Source organism: Podarcis tiliguerta (genome assembly GCF_965153285.1).
Source record: "Podarcis tiliguerta genome assembly, chromosome: 4".
In the NCBI taxonomy this organism is placed as follows: Eukaryota; Metazoa; Chordata; class Lepidosauria; order Squamata; family Lacertidae; genus Podarcis; species Podarcis tiliguerta.
In genome coordinates this window covers 5,452,039-5,471,877 of record NC_139537.1, presented here as the reverse complement: position 1 = coordinate 5,471,877, position 19,839 = coordinate 5,452,039, and the positions used below count along the sequence as shown (strand labels likewise).

General features: G+C 43.7%; 2 protein-coding genes across 2 annotated transcripts in view; one reads left to right on the top strand and one right to left on the bottom strand.

Moving 5' to 3' along the window:
* LOC310676834 (tigger transposable element-derived protein 1-like) overlaps positions 1–19,839 on the bottom strand; it is a gene marked incomplete at its 3' end in the record, with an annotated part of 1,439,559 nt that overhangs the window by 348,684 nt on the left and 1,071,036 nt on the right. The window lies entirely within an intron of this gene.
* On the top strand, positions 9,098–18,740 carry LOC310675523 (uncharacterized protein). The gene is made up of 5 exons (XM_083436293.1): positions 9,098–9,505; positions 9,702–9,783; positions 10,067–10,149; positions 12,086–12,212; positions 16,016–18,740. Exons 1-5 carry the CDS (start codon positions 9,104–9,106, stop codon positions 17,947–17,949), a joined length of 2,628 nt encoding a protein of 875 aa, XP_083292419.1. The 5' UTR covers positions 9,098–9,103; the 3' UTR covers positions 17,950–18,740.

The window sequence follows — 19,839 nt, the reverse complement described above, 5'->3', positions numbered from 1 at the left end:
TTCAAGAAGAAAAAATAAATAAATAAGTAATAAATGAAATAAGAATCCACATAAGAAACTGAGAAAATAAGAATCCACTGATTGCCTCGCCTTGTCCTCCGCCAACTGCCACCAACTGCTCTCTCCTCCACTCGCCTCACTACTAACGCAAAATGGCCGCCTGCAAGTCTGTGGTCCTTGTCACCATGGCAACCCCCCCTCACCTGGACCTGGGCCCACCTGGCTCCACCTATTCGCAGATGATCTATAATGAAATGAAAAAAAAAGTTTAAGATAATCTTTGTTAAAAGACCAGAAGGGTTTTTAGTAGGTATTTTAGGGCATGATTTACTAAAAAGATAAGAGAAATCCATTCATGTATGTGACAACAGCGGCCAGAATTTTACTAGCTCAAAGATGGAAAAGCGACGAAATGCCAGCGAAAGAACACTGGCAAGAAAAGTTGATGGAATACGCTGAAATGGCGAAGCTAACTGAGAGACTTAAAAATAAGGACAATAATGACTTTTTAAAAGATTGGGAACCTTTTTAAAGATGTATATACAGAAACAATGCATAGACATGAACTCACTGCCAGGATTTGAGTGATACACTTACAGTGGACAAATACAAACAGAAAATGCAATTATGAGGTAAAAATGAGAAGAAGAGACAAATGTTATAATCTTCATTTTAATATATAAGGAATACAAATTTATAAGCAAAAGAAACAGAGGTGTTATAAACCAGTAAGGAAAGTTGGGGGAAGACATGGAGGGGGGGGTGTTAATTGAAATTGTTAAATGTAATTTGAAAGTTTGATTATGTTAAAATTTCTTTAATTCAGTTATTAAAAGTGGCTCCTCTTACTTAGGGGCCCCACAGACCTCATGGGACACCAGAGCAGATTCCCTTGTTGCTTTTTTGAGTTGACCAGCAATGGGGGTTGCATTTCCTTATTTACAGGAGGGCTGTTGCTAAAGCACATGACATGCTCTTCACACTTAGTTATCTATTAGGAACACAGGCACAAATTATTGTGTGTGTGTTTGTATTTGCAAACCACCCCCGTCTCTGAGCGGTGAGATTCCAGGGGTCCCAGGCCTTTTCCCATCTTCGGTTTCCTTGGAACGAAAGTCAGCGGAGACTGGGCGTCTTTATGACATCTAGCTTTATTTACTCGCATACACAACCGGAGTGTAGGACGGAGGGGCTCACAGCATCAACACCCGAACAGATCTTGCTTCTCTATTAGTCGCAGCTTTGGCTCCAGCACAGAGAAGGCTGGTTTTGGGGTTTCCCACAACTCTCTCTGGTTCTTGCTTTCCTACCTATCAGGTGAGATGGGAGGGGGGAGGACAGCCCCCCCATTAGCTGCAGCTCTTGCAACCCAGCTCCTTCGTTGGGGATGCCGAGGAGGACACTCTATGGCCAGGAAAGGCCCTTGTCTTGCCAAGAAACTTGTCTGTGGGAATCGTGCATCCATAATGCTATGGAAAGGGTGAATGTCTTCTAGAATTCTCTGGTGTCACCAGAAGAGGAAGCCGTTCTTTTCAGTTAGGTCTGTTATCAACTGCAGAGGATGAGTAGCCTTGGGAGCCTCTTGGGGAGATGGAAGTAACTACATAATGGCATTACAAATATTGAGCTGGAACATTAATGGCGCTAACTCCCCTGAAAAAAGGAAGAGGGTCTTCCATTTACTTAAAAAAGAACTTTTGGACTTGATTTGTTTGCAAGAAACACAGGTGACAAGGCTACACAGGAAGATTTTAATTAACAAAAGATTGGGTCAAGAATTTATTTCATCAGATAAAGTTTAAAAAAGAGGAGTAGTCCTATATGCAAAAGAGAGCCTATCACCAAAATTTATGTTTAAAGATGAACAAGGAAGAATTGTTGCAATTGAAATACAATCACAGGGAGAGAAATTTTTGATAATAGGTATTTATGCACCAAATGAAGGAAAATCGGAATTTTTCAAGAAGTTACATGAGACCCTTATGGACTATATGGAATATAATATGATTTTGATGGGGGACATGAATGGAGTAGTGTCTACAAATATGAACAAGGCACAGAGACAGGTAGTCACCAACGATGGCAGACTACCAAAAACCTTTTTTGACATGACTGAAAATATGGATTTAGTGGACATTTGGAGAACAAAGAATCCCTTAGGAAGAGAGGAAACTTTCTTCTCTGAGGCTAAAATGACATGGACAAGAATTGACCAAATCTGGGTAACTAGAGGACTGGCACCAAAGACTAATAAAGTAGAAATCAGGCCCAAAACTTACTCCGACCATAATGCTGTGAAGATGGAAATGAAATTGACACCAACTGGTTCCTTTAGATGGAGAATGAATGATGCCCTGTTTCGAAGTGAGGAATTCACCAAGAAGGCCCAAAAAACTCTGAGAGACTACTTTGAGATAAATATCAACACTACAGTGGAAAAAAGAGTTATTTGGGACGCAAGTAAGGCGGTCATGAGAGGTTTTTTGATACAACAGAATGCAATTAAGAAAAGATTACAAAATGAGAAAAAAGATAAAATCCTGGAAAAAATAAAGGAAGGAGAGAAAAAACTGAGAGTGAAACCAAAGTCGCAAGAGATTCTGAAAGAGATAAAGTTATACCAAGTACAATAAACGAAATTGATGAACGAGGAAATAGAATGGAAGATCAGACAGATGAGACAAAAGACATTTGAATCGGCAAATAAGTGTGGGAAACCTTTGCCATGGAAACTGAAAAAAAGACAAAAACTTAACACAGTTACGAATTTGGAAGTGGAAGGAAAGAATATACAGAATCCAGTGGAAATTAGAAAATGCTTCCAGAGGTATTTTAAACAATTGTATACACAGGAGAAGCAGAAAGAAATGGACATTGATAGATTTTTGGAAGTTAATGGACTACAAAAAATCTCTCAGGAAAATAAGTTACTGTTGAACTTTAAAATTACAGAGCAGGAAGTAGAAGGGGCCATACAGAACATGCAATTGGGTAAATCTCCAGGACCGAATGGACTGACTTCAAGATATTATAGATCTTTGAAAGAATGGTTAATACAACCTTTAAAGGAAGTCTGCAATGAAATATTGGAGTGGGAAAAGGCACCGGAGTCGTGGAAAGAGGCCTATATTACACTTATACCAAAAACAGAGACTGAAAAGACACAACTTAAGAACTACCGCCCCATATCACTGCTCAACGTGGATTACAAAATTTTTGCAGATATATTGGCTAAAAGACTAAAAAAGGTATTAGCAGAGGTAATTCATAAAGATCAAGCGGGCTTTCTCCCTGGCAGACACTTGTCGGACAGTACGAGGAACATAATTAATATTGTTGAAAAACTACAGGTGAAGATAAATACTAAAGCAGTTCTGATATTTGTGGATGCGGAGAAAGCCTTTGACAACATTTCTTGGAGTTTTATGAAAAAGAATTTACAGGGGGTGGGGGTGAAGGTTTTGGAAATGGTATAGGTGCAATTTATGCAGAACAGAAGGCCAAACTAATTGTGAATAATGTGGTGACGGAAGAATTTAAGATTGAGAAAGGAACGCGACAAGGGTGCCCAATCTCTCCACTGCTCTTTATATCGGTTCTGGAGGTTTTGCTAAATATGATAAGAAGGGACCAACTGGTTAAAGGGATACAAGTGGGGGCTAAACAGTACAAATTGAAAGCATTTGCTGATGACCTGGTACTAACCTTACAGGAGCCAGAATCTAGCACTAAAAGAGCATTGGAATTAATTCAAGACTTTGGTCAGGTAGCAGGCTTTAAGTTAAACAAAATGAAAACAAAGGTGCTGGAGAAAAACTTAACTGCAATGGAGAGAGATAAGTTTCAGAAGGAGACAAGACTAACATTGGTTAAGAAAGTGAAATACTTGGGGGTGAATATGACTCCTAAGAATGTAAACTTATTTAAAGATAATTATGAAAAATGCTGGTCTGAAGTGAAAAAGGACTTAGAAATATGGTCAAATTTGAAATTATCATTGCTAGGTCGAATTGCTGTTATAAAGATGAATGTATTGCCAAGGATGTTGTTTCTGTTCCAAACATTGCAAATTGTGGATAAAATGGATTGTTTCAAGAAGTGGCAGAGAAATATATCTAAATTTGTCTGGCAGGGCAAGAAACCTTGAATTAAATTTAAGATACTAACAGATGCTAAAGAAAGAGGTGGATTTGCCCTGCCAGACCTTAAACTTTATTATGAATCAGCCGCTTTTTGCTGGCTGAAAGAATGGATGCTTCTTGAAAACACTGATGTTTTGGATTTGGAAGGTTTTAACAATGTATTTGGTTGGCATGCATACTTGTGGTATGACAAGGTTAAGGTCCATAGGGCCTTTAAGAACCATATTATCAGGAAAGCACTGTTTAATGTTTGGATAAGGTATAAAGATTTGCTAGAAAATAAAACCCCAAGATGGTTGTCTCCAATGGAAGCGAAAGCATTGAAAAAACTAAATATGGAGGCCAAATGGCCGAAGTATTGGGAAATTCTGGAGCAAGAGGGAGACAGGCTAAAACTGCAGAGTTTTGAAAAATTAAAAAATAGAGTGAGAGATTGGCTCCATTACTATCAAATAATGGAGACATATAAATTGGACAAAAAATTAGGCTTCCAGGTGGAAAAATCAAAATTGGAAACAGAATTGGTAGAACCCAAAGTTAAAAATTTGTCAAGAATACATAACTTGCTGTTGAAATGGAATACTCAAGATGAAACGGTGAAATCTGCTATGATTAAATGGGCACAAGATGTCGGACACAACATTATGATGGTTGACTGGGAACAGTTATGGACCACTGGTATGAAATTTACGGCATGTAATGCCTTAAAGGAGAACTTAATGAAAATGATTTATAGGTGGTACATAACACCAGTCAAGCTCGCAAAAATTTATCATTTGCCCGACAACAAATGCTGGAAATGTAAAGAAACGGAAGGTACCTTCTTTCACCTTTGGTGGACATGCCCAAGGATTAAGACCTTCTGGGAAATGATATATAATGAAATGAAAAAGGTATTTAAATATACCTTTCTGAAGAAACCAGAGGCCTTTCTCCTGGGCATGGTCGGCCAATTGGTGTTAAAGAAAGATAGAAATTTTTTTATGTACGCCACAACAGCAGCAAGAATACTTATCGCAAAGTATTGGAAGACACAAGAGCTACCCACCCGGGAAGAATGGTAGATGAAGCTGATGGACTACATGGAAATGGCAGAAATGACTGGCAGAATCCGAGACCAGGGAGAAGAGTCGATGGAGGAAGATTGGAAAAAAAATTAAAGTATATTTACAGAAATACTGCAAAATTAATGAATGTTAGAAGAATATTGGAATGAAGTTACATGGTTTTAGCAGAGGCGTTATTAAGAACTATATGAATATCAATTGTTAATGTGTCAAAGTGGAAAATTTAAAGTTAAATTGTGTTAGGATAAATTATAAAACAAAAATTGAAGAAGAGGGAAAGGATTTGTTGAACTAGCAAATTTGAACTAGAATACAAAAAAGGAAGGTGCGAGGAAGTCGAGGAAATAAGCAAATGAAAGATATAGATATGAAATTTGGATGTGTGTTTAAATGTTTTTGTTTTGTTTTTGTTGTATTGTTGTATTGTATCTTTTTTATTGTTGATGTATTGTCTGTTGAATTTATATATTGCTTTTCTTTACCTTTTTTCTTTTCATAACTATAAAACATCTAATAAATATTATTTTTTTTAAAAAAGAGAAGGGATGCTGTTGGCTGCTAGTTTCTGTTCCTCCCCACTTTCCCAAAGGGCGTAACATCGGAGGTCCTGCAGGAGGAAAGATGCCTCAGTCAGGGGCCTTTCTGGGCCAAAGCGGCCCCCACTGCCCCCGCCACGGAGTCCCTGGCACTCCTGGGCCATGAGGGATGCCAGCTTTGGTCTTGGACCAAATTGGGGGCCAAACTGTCAGTATTTCATTCTCCCATTGCTAGTGTAACATGATATCCATGTTTACACCTTCTGTACTGTCTGTGTAAGAATGGAAGTCAGTCTGTAAATCGCTTCCATCCTTTGTTCTCTTCTACTCTGACCGAGGAGGAGACGGTTGTGGAAGACAGCTCACACCATGTTTCTTTGTTATTTTCCACTGTAAATAAAGCTTGATTTCACATTCCAACACAGTTTGCAGCACATCTGCAAAGAGAAGGACATGGGGACAGGTGAGTCCGTCCCTGAGCACCTGGCAAGGCTATTCCAAGAGTTTTCTCCTGGATTCAAAGTCCTACTGCAGGGGAGGAGGGACATCCCAGGCCTTGGGGCTAATCCTGGCCTCCTTCAACCAGAATGTGGCTCCCCACACTAACGAAATGGTCAATATCCGGTTCCACTCCACCCTTTTAAAATTTAAATATCAAAACAGATCCCAACTTTCAGAGCATGTAAATCACAGGAGTGGAAAGACCTCTGCTCCACTCACAGAAATGGGACTATACCTCTTTCTCCCACCTTTAAAGTATACGTAGGGAACCTCAACTTCACTCTTCAAGCGAAAAGACAACACTTTCCTGTCCCCAGGCGAAACCCCTGGCCTTTCATTGGTAGAGCCGCCACCACGCCTGTGGCGTTTACGTCAGGGCTGTGCGGGGACTGACTGAGCTGACGGCGACATGCTTTCAGCCTTGGACACTTGGCGGGTTCTGAAATGGCAGTGCAGGCCAGATTCACGACCCTGGGGGGCTGGATTCGGCCCTTGGGACATAGTTTGAGGACCCCTGGCCTACACTGACTGGCAGCAGCTCCCCAGAGTTTCAGGCAGGAATTTTGTCCAGCCCTTGCAGGAGATATCAGGGGTTGACCCTGGGACATTCTGCATGCCAAGCAGATGCTCTAGGGCTCCCCATATTTCCCTGCACTTTCAACGTTATGCTATTAGCAGCAGTGGAGATTCCACCTGCCTCTTTCAAAAGGAGAACACTCTCCTGATCAAATAATACTAATACTAATACTAATACTAATAATAATAATAATAATAATTTATTTATACACTGCCCATCTGGCTGGGTTCCCAAACCACTCTGGGTGGCTTCCAACAAAATATTAAAATACAATAGTCCATCAAATATTAAAAGCTTCCCTAAACATAAAAATAACAACAATCCATTTTCAGTCCATTGAATTAGCAATTAAGCATTTCTGGAAAGGGAAATGGCATACTTTGTATATTAGCATAAAAAGCATGCATAGGATAGTATTACTCATTTATGATGAGAAGAGGATTAATTTATTTTGAACTTCGCTTGGTTCCTCCTTGGCAGCCAGTGCGATTGTTTCAGCAGGGCTAGAACTCAGGACCCGCTGCCTTGAGGGACATCTAAGAGCAGTTGGGCAGGGGAAAGGTCTCCCTTGGGAGGTGGTGGACTCTCCTTCCTTGGAGGTTTCTAAGCAGAGATCGGACGGCCATCTGCCATGGATGCTTTAGCCGAGATTCCTGCATTGCTGGGGGTTGGACTAGATGACCCTGGGATCCCCTCCTATCTCTCCACTCCGGAATTCCAGGAGGAGCTTCCTTGCCTCCTGCAAAGCCCTTTTCCTCCAGCTGCGCCCTTAATCCATAAAAAATAATAGAAATCTGAGGTTCTGCCAAGCGAGAGAGAGCTGAGCTGGAGGGACTCGGCTTGGCAAGGGTTAAAGGGAAGTGAGCTGCCTTCCTAGAGAGGCCAGGAAGCAAGGGGGGCCAGGTCCTCCAGAGCCAAGGCCCCTCCCTCCCCAGTCCTTTCCTTGCTTTGGGGTCTCTCCTGCAAGGGCTGCCTCGCTGTCCCCTCCTGGGATCTGGTGAGTCTCCTCTCTCTCCCCCCAGAGGGTGCAGTGGGGAGACGGGGGGGGGGTCCCAGGGCTGCAGCAGGGGAGGATGCCTGGGGGGCCTGATCCGGGAGGAGAGGGTACTGCCAGGGAGGGGCCAGGTCTGCCACGCTCTCCTTCCTGGAGATCAGAGGATCCCAAAGTCATCTGGCCCTCCGCCCCCCCTTCAGAAAAAATCTCCCTTCTTTAAACAAAGGAGTCCCTGGGACTTTAACTCTGTGTGACATTGCTCAGCCTCATTGCACAACAGAGGAAACATGTGCAAATGGTTTTCCAAAGCTGGACGAGGAGGTGGACTAGCCCCCCCCCCAAGCAAACCCCACATGGAGGAAGGAAGGAAGGAAGGAAGGAAGGAAGGAAAGAAAGGTGGGAGAGAAAGGCGAGGAATAAAGAGAGGGATCCCAGCCCATAGTCTGGCTGTTGCATTGCAAAACAGTTTCTCAGTCGTCTCCAAGGGCAGCTCCCCACGGAGGCCACTGCAGCAATCCCCTCGCACCCAGAGCATGGCATCCCAGGACCACATCCTCTCTGTCCCAAAGGGATTGTTGCTGGCAAAGCAGCCGGAAATGGGCACTGCTACTCACCGAGCCTCCAGGGACCTTGGCATCAATGGCTGTGTGTGTGTTAAGTTATCTAGCGAAATAATTATAATAAATTACCCGCCTAAATTTCAAGGGAGATGTCTTTGGCCCTGCCCACTTGGCCCTCAGGGGATTGATCAGATACATACCTGGCCCTCAGAGCAAATAAAAAGGGACCCCACCCCAAGAGTCTGGAGAGCGGCAGAGAGTCCAAGTGCAAGAAAAGGAGACAGAAGCAGGGGAGTGGGGGTGTGTGGGGGGGGGAGGAACTCCTGAGGACCCCCGGGTGAGGACCCCACTAGACCCACAAATGACTCCCTTGTCAGTCGGTTCTGACTTCATGCATTGACTCGAAGGGCAGCAGAAACCAGGTTGCTTAATCTCCCAGAAATACCTTCAGTTGCCTCCACATTTTGCATTGCTAGAAGGCTAGAGACTTATTTCTTCTCCTCTTCCTCCTCTTTCTTTTCATGGTCTGGGATGCAGGGCAGTCCAGCCCTGGTTCCCAGCAAAAACTCATCCATGCTTGCTCAGGGAAATATTTCTTTTCCTGTCCCAAAAATTTTGTAACAGAACAATGTATTTGCTTTGTAGGATTTGCTACAGCTTCTCATTTAGAAGGGCAGAACTTGGCAGAAGACCAAAGGGTTCCTTCCGATCTCTCTGAGAACACAGATGGATGAGCAAGATTCAGCTGGCCCCGAAGCAGGAAGAGGCCATGCCAGCCAAACTGGGAGCAGTGGGGGATTCTGGGAAAACCCAGTGCAGAAGATCCTGGGTGAGGAGGACACCCTCCGCTCAGAGGTGCAGAGCCAGCAGTTGAGGCAGTTCTGCTGCCAGGAGGCCAAAGGACCCCGAGAGTTTGGCAGCCGACTCTACCACTTTTGCCACCAGTGGCTGAAGCCAGAAAGGCACACGAAAGCTGAGATGCTGGACCTGGTGATCTTGGAGCAATTCCTGGCTGTCCTTCCCCCGGAGATGGAGAGCTGGGTGAGGGAATGCGGAGCGGAGACCAGTTCCCAGGCGGTGGCCCTGGCCGAAGGTTTCCTCCTGAGTCAGGCAGAGGAGAGAAAGCAGGTGAGAGAGACTTTCCTCTGAATATTCCCAAGGGTCTCCAAACAGGACAAAGAACATCCCATAATGGTCTGCTGATGGCCCATTCGTTTTCTGGGAAAGCATCCATGGAATGAGATCTTGCACTCTTCAAGTCTTTGTCATTCTCTTTCTAATATTTCTCACCATTCTCTGTTTTGAATCTGTGTTTCTTTTTCAGGGAAAGGATCTCTTTGCAGAAATGGACCTGGATTCCTGTGAGGCAGAGAGGCCTCCGTTGGACACCAGAGAGAAGCCACTGGGTAAGGAGGAAGGTGGTTTTCTCCGTTTGGTCTCATTCTGTTGGTTTTCCAACTCATCTGTGAGTTGTTTTCATCTTGTTCTGGGGGGAGACAGTTGGGAACAAGGGTCCAGAGGAGGGGAGATGTATTTTTGCACAACAAACATATGAAATGGGCACAAACGTCCAAATGCTCTCAGCAGGTAAGGCTTTCTCAAAGGCCCATCTGTAGTAAGAGATGCCCTGTTTCACCTGTGAGAGAAGCAGGCACTCCAGGCGTCCTGATCACCTTTTTTCTCTTGCAGGTGACAGAATGATGCCGGCAAGACTTCCTGATCCGTCTTTTCATGGGGACAGAAGGGAAGCAGCGGCTGTGGAACCAGATCAGGTCAGGGGAAGCTGCCTTGTGGGGACAGAGGCCGAGGGATGGAGCAATGTCATGGACTGGTTGGGCACAGAGGAATGGTGGGGGGATACAGCTGGGGAACCATGAAGGGAAGACGGCCTAGAGCCGAAGGAGTGGAGGTAGAAGAAGGATGGGTGGTCAGAGGGGGAAGAGGGAGAAGGCTGGGAAGAGGAGGTGTCAGAAGCTGAAGGGCGAACAGGGCGTAGTGAGCTGGGAGACTCTGTGGCAGAATGCAGTGCAGAATCAGAGGCAGAAGAGGAAGGAGGCGAGTGGAAGAGGAAGGTCGAGAGGCAGAGGTGAGTCAGGATAAGGAAGAGCCACAGGTGCCTCCCTCTTCTTTTTCCAGAAGCCACCCTCCCTGCTTGTCTCTCAGAGCCAGGAGACCCCCTGCAATGCAGGAAGCTCTGCTAGATCACCCAAGACAGATGGCCATCCAAAACAGGCTTATTTTATTTCTGGATTGATCACTGAATGCTCAGATTGGTTTCTAAGCAGTGAACAAATCAGAACAAATAGTGGCCTGGATTCACCTAACCAGCTCCATCAGCTACAAAAAGGGGCCTGCCCCCCATTCCTCCCCCTCTCCATATCCCCATGAACCCCTGCATTTTGGCTCTAGGGCATTGGGAGGGAACTGCCCAGAACAGCTCACGAGGAGAGGAGAAAGTGGACCCTTCCATCAGGCAAACTGGAATGGCTGCGTAGGCAGAATGACTTGGAAAACACAAGGTGGAGTACCACCTATTTGCACAAAGACGAATACCCATAATTAAAACTTAGAATAAAATAAGCATCCAGAATTAAAATGTGCAGCAAAGCAATCCTATTGAAACAACTCCCCTGCGTGAGTGCCTGAGGGCCCCGCTCCTGCCACTCACCACCTGGCCCAGGGTGGCGCCTGACAGGCCTCATAGGGACGGTTGCTGCTGCTGCTGGCCAGGAGGACTTGGAGGATGGATGGCGGCTAACAGATTGAGATTGAATCCTGACAAGAGAGAAGTACTGTTTCTGGGGGACAGGAGGTGGGCAGGTGTGGGGGATTCACTGGTCCTGAATGGGGTAACTGTGCCCTTGAAGGAACAGGTGTGCAGCCTGGGAGTCATTCTGGACTCACAGCTGTCCATGGAGGCACAGGTCAATTGTGTGTCCAGGGCAGCTGTTTATCAGCGCCATCTGTTACGCAGGCTGAGACCCTACCTGCCCGCAGACTGTCTCATCAGAGTGGTGCATGCTCTGGTTATCTCTCGCTTGGACTACTGCAATGCGCTCTATGTGGGGCTACTTTTGAAGGTAGCTTCAACTACAACTAATCCAAAATGCAGCAGCTAGACTGGTGACTGTGAGCGACCGTCGAGACCATATAAACCGGTCTTGAAAGACCTACACTGGCTCCCAGTACGTTTCCGAGCACAATTCAAAGTGTTGGTGCTGACCTTTAAAGCCCTAAACGGCCTCGGTCCAGTATACGTGAAGGAGCATCTCCACCTCCATCGTTCTGCCCAGACACTGAGGTCCAGCGCCAAGGGCCTTTTGGCGGTTCCCTTGCTGCGAGAAGCCAAGTTACAGGGAACCAGGCAGAGGGCCTTATTGGTAGTGGCACCCGCCCTGTGGAACGCCCTCCCACCAGATGTCAAAGAGAAAAATAACTACCAAACTTTTAGAAGACATCTAAAGACAGCCCTGTTTAGGGGAGCTTTTAATGTTTAATAGATTATTGTATTTTAGTGTTTTGTTGGAAGCCGCCCACAAAGACAAATACCCATTATTAAAACTTAAAATAAGCATCCATATTTAAAATGTGCAGCAAAGCAATCGTATTGAAACAACATCGCAATGTACAGGAAGGAAACAACAGAGCATTGTGTAGCAGATCATATTTCTGCTGTCTCAGAGGAGGACATTTCCCTTTTTCTTTTAGGGGCCACTGTGCTTTGAAGATGTCGCTGTTTGTTTCACGGACGAGGAGTGGGCGTTGCTGGATCCTGACCAGAGAGCTCTGCATAAGGACGTCATGGAGGAGAATCGTGGGATCGTGGCCTCTCTTGGTAAGGCTCCCTGTGGGATCGTCATATCAGCCTGGAACTTCAAAAACTACCTCTATGGGACCAACCTCATCTATTTTCACAAAGCTCAACAGCACCCCCTTTAACACCTGGGAACCTAACACACCCACAATAAAGAGTAAATTGCAGTTTTTTCTTTGAACAATCTTCCTCAAATTATTCCTTTTTCTACCAGGATTAGGTTGGTCTGAACTTCTGAGGCAATCTTAAATGTCAGCTTCAGAATCGTTAGGAAAGATAAGTAGCTTCAGGTTTTTGTTTTTGCTCCTGTCAGTGTTGGGTTGTCCAAAGAGACGACGGACATTGGAGATGGAGGGGATGCCATGACTGGGCCAAACAAAATCCATCCCAGAGAAGAGCTAGGCTTATGGAATCTCAGGTAGTAGTAGCAGTGATGATGATGATGATGATAGTAATAGTAATGCAGTGGTACCTCGGTTTACAAACTTAATCTTTTCCGGAACAGGACAGTTCTTAAATCAAGGTACCACTGTAGTAATAATAATAATAATAATAATAATAATAATAATAATAATAATAATTTTTATTTCTACCTCCCATATGGCTGGGTTGCCCCAGCCACTCTGGGCAGCTTCCAACACATACATAATCATGAAACATTAATAATAATCTGATTCCATATAAAAAGAACATTAATTTTAAAATGACTTTTATGAAGGAGCATTTTTTAGAACTGCAGTCATAAAGAAAAAACGTGAAACCTTTGGTAACCATTGGTAACCTTTAGCTTTCATTACGGCCTTACAATGCCTTCCCATGAAGTGAACCAAGTTTTTAGTTCTGCAGCTCTAATAATGTCAAACCAAGACTGAATTATTGCCTCTGTTGATTGGGCCTTATTGCTGGGTTGCCTCTGATTAGCAAGTTTCTTTAGTCTGCCCCATAGATTTCTGATTGGATTAAAGTTTGGGCTATTCCCAGGCCATTCCGGAAGTGGAATGGGATCATCTTGAAAGCACCGTTTGCACACAGCAGCAACAGGACATGGAGCTGAATCCTGTTGAAATAAATAAATAAATATGCTTCAGTATCTGGGAAAAGATCACATGCAGAACGCTTCAGTTTGGGCTCAAGCATTTCATTTATGTATTTGGGGGGTGTTTAAAGTTAAAGGGACCCATGACTGCTAAGTCCAGTGGCGAACGACTCTTGGGTTGCGGCGCTCATCTCGCTTTATTGGCCAAGGGAGCCGGCGTACAGCTTCCAGGTCATGTGGTCAGCATGACCAATCCCCTTCTGGCGAACCAGAGCAGCGCACGGAAATGCCGTTTAAAACCAACCAACTTGTTAGCAATCAACCAACCAACTTGTTAGCAATCACGTAACACACTGACAAAAGTCAACCTAAGCATGTTGTGCTTCCTTTTTCTGCTTATTTGGCTATAATGTTTGATAGAATACAGATAATTGAACAAACGTTCTTGGATTGCATTCTTGATTAAATTATCTTCCACAGTTTTGGCCACTGTTGTTGTTGTTGTTTAATCACTTAGTCGTGTCCGACTGTTCGTGATCCCAGAGACCAGAGCACGCCAGGCACTTCTGTCTTCCACTGTCTCCCGCAGTTTGCTCAAACTCATGCTCGTAGCTTCAAGAACACTGTCCCACCATCTCGTCCTCTGTTGTCCCCTTCTCCTTGTGCCCTCCATCTTTCCCAACGTCAGGGTCTTTTCCAGGGAGTCTTCTCTTCTCATGAGGTGGCCAAAGTATTGGAGCCTCAGCTTCAGGGTCTGTCCTTCCAGTGAGCACTCAGGGCTGATTTCCTTAAGATTAGATAGGTTTGATCTTCTTGCGGTCCATGGGACTCTCAAGAGTCTCCTCTAGCAACATAATTCAAAAGCATCCATTTTCCGGTGATAAGCCTTCTTTATGCTCCAGCTCTCACTTCCGTACATCACTACTGGGAAAACCAGAGCTTTAACTATATGGACCTTTGTTGGCAAGGTGATGTCTCTGCTTTTAAAAATACTATCTGAGTTGGTCATTGCTTTTCTCCCAAAAAGCAGGCGTCTTTAAATTTCCTGACTGCTGTCACCATCTGCAGTGATCATGGAGCCCAAGGAAATAAAATCTCTCACTGCCTCCATTTCTTCCCCTTTTATTTGCCAGGAGTTGATGGGACCAGTGGCCATGATCTTCCTTTTTTTGATGTTGAGCTTCAGACCATATTTTGCACTCTCCTCTTTCACCCTCATTAAAAGGTTCTTTAATTCCTCCTCACTTTCTGCCCTCAAGGTTGTGTCATCTGCATATCTGATATTTCTTCTGGCAATCTTAATTTTGGCTTGGGATTCATCCAGCCCAGCCTTTCGCATGATGAATTCTGTATATAAGTTAAATAAGCAGGGAGATAGTATACAGTCTTGTCGTACTCCTTTCCCAATTTTGAACCAATCAGTTGTTCCATATCCAGTTCTAACTGTAGCTTCTTGTCCCACATAGAGATTTCTCAGGAGACAGATGAGGTGATCAGGCACTCCCATTTCTTTAAGAACTTGCCATAGTTTGCTGTGGTCAACACAGTCAAAGGCTTTTCCATAGTCAATGAAGCAGAAGTAGATGTCTTTCTAGAACTCTCTAGCTTTCTCTATAATCCAGCGCATGTTTGCAATTTGGTCTCTGGTTCTTCTGCCCCTTCGAAATCCAGCTTGCACTTCTGGGAGTTCTCAGTCCACATACTACTTAAGCCTGCCTTGTAGAATTTTAAGCATAACCTTGCTAGCGTGTGAAATGAGTGCAATTGTGCGGTAGTTGGAGCATTCTTTGGCGCTGCCCTTCTTTGGGATTGGGATGTAGACTGATCTTCTCCAATCTTTTGGCCACTGATGAGTTTTCCAAACTTGCTGGCATATTGAGTGTAGCACCTTAACAGTATCATCTTTTAAAATTTTAAATAGTTCAGCTGGAATATCATCACTTCCACTGGCCTTGTTATTAGCAGTGCTTTCTAAGGCCCATTTGACTTCACTCTCCAGGATGTCTGGCTCAAGGTCAGCAACCACACTACCTGGGGTGTATGAGATATCCATATCTTTCTGGTATAATTCCTCTGTGTATTCTTGCCACCTCTTCTTGATGTCTTCTGCTTCTGTTAGGTCCTTACCACTTTTGTCCTTTATTATGGTAATCTGTGTACAAAGTGTTCCTTTCATATCTCCAATTTTCTTGAACAGATCTCTGGTTTTTCCCATTCTATTGTTTTCCTCTATTTCTTTGCATAGCTTCTCTAAGTTATTCAAGGCAGTGATCTATGAAGGGGATTTTGATCACTACTGTGTATCAAAGAAAGCAACATTCAACAATTCATCAGAATCCAATAATAAATATGTTGGTTAATGACAAACAACACAGGTAATGAACACATACCCAATTTGACGCACAGTGTAAATTAATAATGCTGAGTTTTTAAGTGAAAGAATAAGAGCTTTACTGAGTTAAAATAAACTTCTTCAGAAAAACATGGTTCCAAACAGTTTGACTGAGATTACATACTGACTCTGCTCACAACTGAGATGGACTGACTCTGACTGAAATCTTACAGAGAACACAGAGAGAAAATGGCTGCCAAGTCACATGTCAGAGTGACTCAACAGTTAGCAGTTAGGCCTGAATGACTTTAGTAGACCCAAATGATTGTGCAGTCCCAGCACCTCCCAGCCTGTTTCCTGCTTCTGCTTTCATGTGTCTTTGTCATATGACACAACTCCCTTCAGTTCTTCTCCATTTATTCCAGAGGCTCTAATCCCTTTTTGTCTCCATTGCAGATTCTGATGAATCGGAAATCGAGAACAAAGGTGACTGTGAAAAAATCCCCAGAGAGGAGAAGCCACGTAAAAATTTGGAGTATGGAGAAAGCTGCAGTGAGAGCTCCCATTACACTTACCATCAACCAAATCTTATTGGAAATGAACTCTATCAGTGCAAGGAATGTGAAAAGAGCTTCAGTCACAGCCAGAATCTTGCCTCCCATCAAAGAATTCATACAGGGGAGAAACCCTATCAGTGTGTGGAATGTGGAAAGAGGTTCACTGATAGCCCCTCTCTCACCTCCCATCATAGAATTCATACAGGGGAGAAACCCTACCAGTGTGTGGAATGTGGAAAGAGCTTCAGTCAGAGCTCCCATCTCACTTCCCATCAAAGGATTCATACAGGGGAAAAACCCTACCAGTGTGTGGAATGTGGAAAGAGCTTCAGTAAGAAGTACAGTCTCACTTCCCATCAAAGAATTCATACAGGGGAGAAACCTTATCAGTGTGGGGAATGTGGAAAGAGCTTCAGTCAGAGCTCTGCTCTCACTTCCCATAAAATAATTCATACAGGGGAGAAACCCTATCAGTGTGTGGAATGTGGAAAGAGCTTCACTGATAGCTCCTCTCTCACTTCCCATCAAAGGATTCATACAGGGGAGAAACCCTATCAGTGTGTGGAATGTGGAAAGAGCTTCTGTCACAGCCACAGTCTCACTTCCCATCAAAGAATTCATACAAGGGAGAAACCTTATCAGTGTGTGGAATGTGGAAAGAGCTTCAGTCAGAGCTCCCATCTCACTTCCCATCAAAGAATTCATACAGGGGAGAAACCCTATCAGTGTGTGGAATGTGGAAAGAGCTTCACTGATAGCTCCTCTCTCACCTCCCATCAAAGGATTCATACAGGAGAGAAACCTTATCAGTGTGCGGAATGTGGAAAGAGCTTCAGCCACAGCCACAATCTCACTTCCCATCAAAGAATTCATACAGGGGAGAAACCCTATCAGTGTGTGGAATGTGGAAAGAGCTTCAATCAGAGCTCCGCTCTCACTTCCCATAAAAGAATTCATACAGGGGAGAGACCTTATCAGTGTGTGGAATGTGGAAAGAGCTTCAGTCACAGCCACCATCTCACTTTCCATCAAAGAATTCATACAGTGGCCAAACCCTATCAGTGTGTGGAATGTGGAAAGAGCTTCAGTCAGAGCTCCCATCTCAGTTCCCATCAAAGAATTCATACAGTGGCCAAACCCTATCAGTGTGTGGAATGTGGAAAGAGCTTCACTGATAGCTCCTTTCTCACTTCCCATCAAAGAATTCATATAGGGGCAAAACCCTATCAGTGTGTGGAATGTGGAAAGAGCTTCAGAAACAGCCGCAATCTCACTTCCCATCAGAGAATTCATACAGGGGAGAAACCCTATCAGTGTGTGGAATGTGGAAAGAGCTTCATTCAGAGCTCCTCTCTCACTTCCCATCAAAGAATTCATACAGGGGAGAAACCCTATCAGTGTGTGGAATGTGGAAAGAGCTTCACTGATAGCTCCTCTCTCACTTCCCATCAAAGAATTCATACAGGGGCAAAACCCTTTCAATGTGTGGAATGTGGAAAGAGCTTCCGTCAGAGCTCCCATCTCACTTCCCATCAAAGAATTCATACTGGGGAGAAACCCTATCAGTGTGTGGAATGTGGAAAGAGCTTCAGTCAGACCTTCTCTCTCACTTCCCATCAAAAAATTCATACAGGGTTGAAACCCTATCAGTGTGTGGAATGTGGAAAGAGCTTCACTCATACCTCCTCTCTCACTACCCATCAAAGGATTCATACAGGGGAGAAACCTTTTCAGTGTTTGGAATGTGGAAAGAGCTTCAGTCAGAGCTCCCATCTCAGTACCCATCAAAGAATTCACACAGGGGAGAAACCTTATCAGTGTGTGGAATGTTGAAAGAGCTTCAGTAACAGCCGGAATCTCACTTCCCATCAAAGAATCCATACAAAGGTGGGAAAAACCATTATACAGCTTTAGAATCCAGGCTTTGGCTAATTGCTGTGTATGAAGATCAAAGTGTTATGGGCCTTAATTTATGATGAGTTAAAAAAAGTCTTTGGAATAGCCTTTCTAAAAAGACCAGAGGGATTTCTGTTAAGTATTGTTGGCAGGGACATCCGGAATGCCTTTAGAGAGGTATTTTTATATGCAACGGCCACAGCTCGGACTTTGGTGGGAAAGGGGTGGAAGGAAGAAGAAGTCCCGACAATAACAGATTGGCATAACAAGCTACAAGAATTTGCTGAAATGGCGCAGTTGACAAATAGCCTGAGAGGCACTTCAAAACAAAAAATTATTTAAAAGTGGGATAGATCTATGTTCAAAAATACAGTAAAGGTTCGCTATCTATGCTAGCAGTCAATTGATGTTGGAAAGAGACTGAGTTGAGAAATAAGACCAAGGGTACATACTGATATAGGAACGTATTAGAAAAAATGTAAAGAAATATACAATAATACGAATGCATTCATTTGTGAAAAAGGAATATACAACAGGATAGACAGGAAGTCCAAAGTGTTGGTACATATATGATTTTGGAATAATTTTTTGTCCTTGTTTTTTTTTTTTCTTTTAGCATGTAAACTTTGTATACATGTTGAAATTATAGTAAAATAAGCCTTGTGATGTAACATGATCATGTTTACCGATGTAACATAAGAACATTAATAAATAATTTAAAAAATACATCTAATGCCCTTTTAACGTGATGTTTTGTGTTTTTATGTGGTGTTTTTATGTTGTAACCATCCTGAGACCTGTGGGTGTAGGGAATAGGCTACAACCCTTTAAGGCCTAGGGGTCTTTGACCCATCCCCCAATAAAATATTTGAGGATGCCACCCCCCAGTTTTTGGTGTGTGTTTTCCCCCCAAACACAACCTTTTATCCTTCTCTTAAAAAATAAAATAATAAACTCACAAAGGTCATGAGGAAAAGAAAATACAAGAAAATACAAACATGGACAGGTCCCATCTTTGTGGGCAAAACACAAAAGTTGCTTTAAAAGAGGCTTTCACAAACTTGGGTCCCCCCATCAGCTCCCGGACTACAGTTCCCATCATCCCTCCCTATTGGTCCTGCTAGCTAGGGATGATGGGAGTTGTAGTCCAAAACCAGCTGGAGACCCAAGTTTGCTTTAAAGGGAAAGTAGGCTGGCCCTGTGACACCCTCTGCTGGACAAAAGCACTGCCCCAGAATCTGAACCATTCCCAGTACTGCTAATTGGAATTTATAGAGCGCAAAACTGAAGTTTGATCTGCACTTCAACCTCTAGGGAGCTTCTAGGTGCTTTCTGCACCACGTAGAGTACCCACAGAATTGTGGCTTCTACTGGCAACACACAGAAGAGAACAAATGAAAGACAAACACAAGGGGCAGGAAAAAACCTGGAAAGAGCCATACCAAATGGACATCCGGTGTGAAGAGGTCACTTTCCCCACTGCTGAACAATGCCACAGGTAGAGGAGATGAAATGCTAGAAGTGTCTCCGGGACAAGGGGAGCTGCTGGAAAATTGAAGTACGGGCTCAAAGTATTACTTTTTTAAAAAATTGCCGCCTTTATAGGCATTGCCATTCAAATGGCATGCATGCATCATGTGATTGATTGTGCAAGGCGGGCCTTACCTGGCCCTCCACCAATATTTTATTCAAGTCGGCAGCACTGGGTCATGTGGTTTCCAAATTAGATAAAGACATGAATCTCCTTCCTTTGCACATGTTCCAGCTTGTCAATATCATTTATTCTTTTTAAAATTTATTTGCCCTTCATCTGAAAATTTTACAATA

Excerpts from the sequence above, each read along its gene's own strand:
- LOC310675523 (XM_083436293.1), top strand. The coding sequence starts at position 9,104 with ATGGATGAGCAAGATTCAGCTGGCCCCGAAGCAGGAAGAGGCCATGCC. Across the intron at positions 9,506-9,701 it reads AGGCAGAGGAGAGAAAGCAG|GGAAAGGATCTCTTTGCAGA; the intron begins GTGAGAGAGACT and ends TTTCTTTTTCAG. Across the intron at positions 10,150-12,085 it reads CGGCTGTGGAACCAGATCAG|GGGCCACTGTGCTTTGAAGA; the intron begins GTCAGGGGAAGC and ends TTTTTCTTTTAG.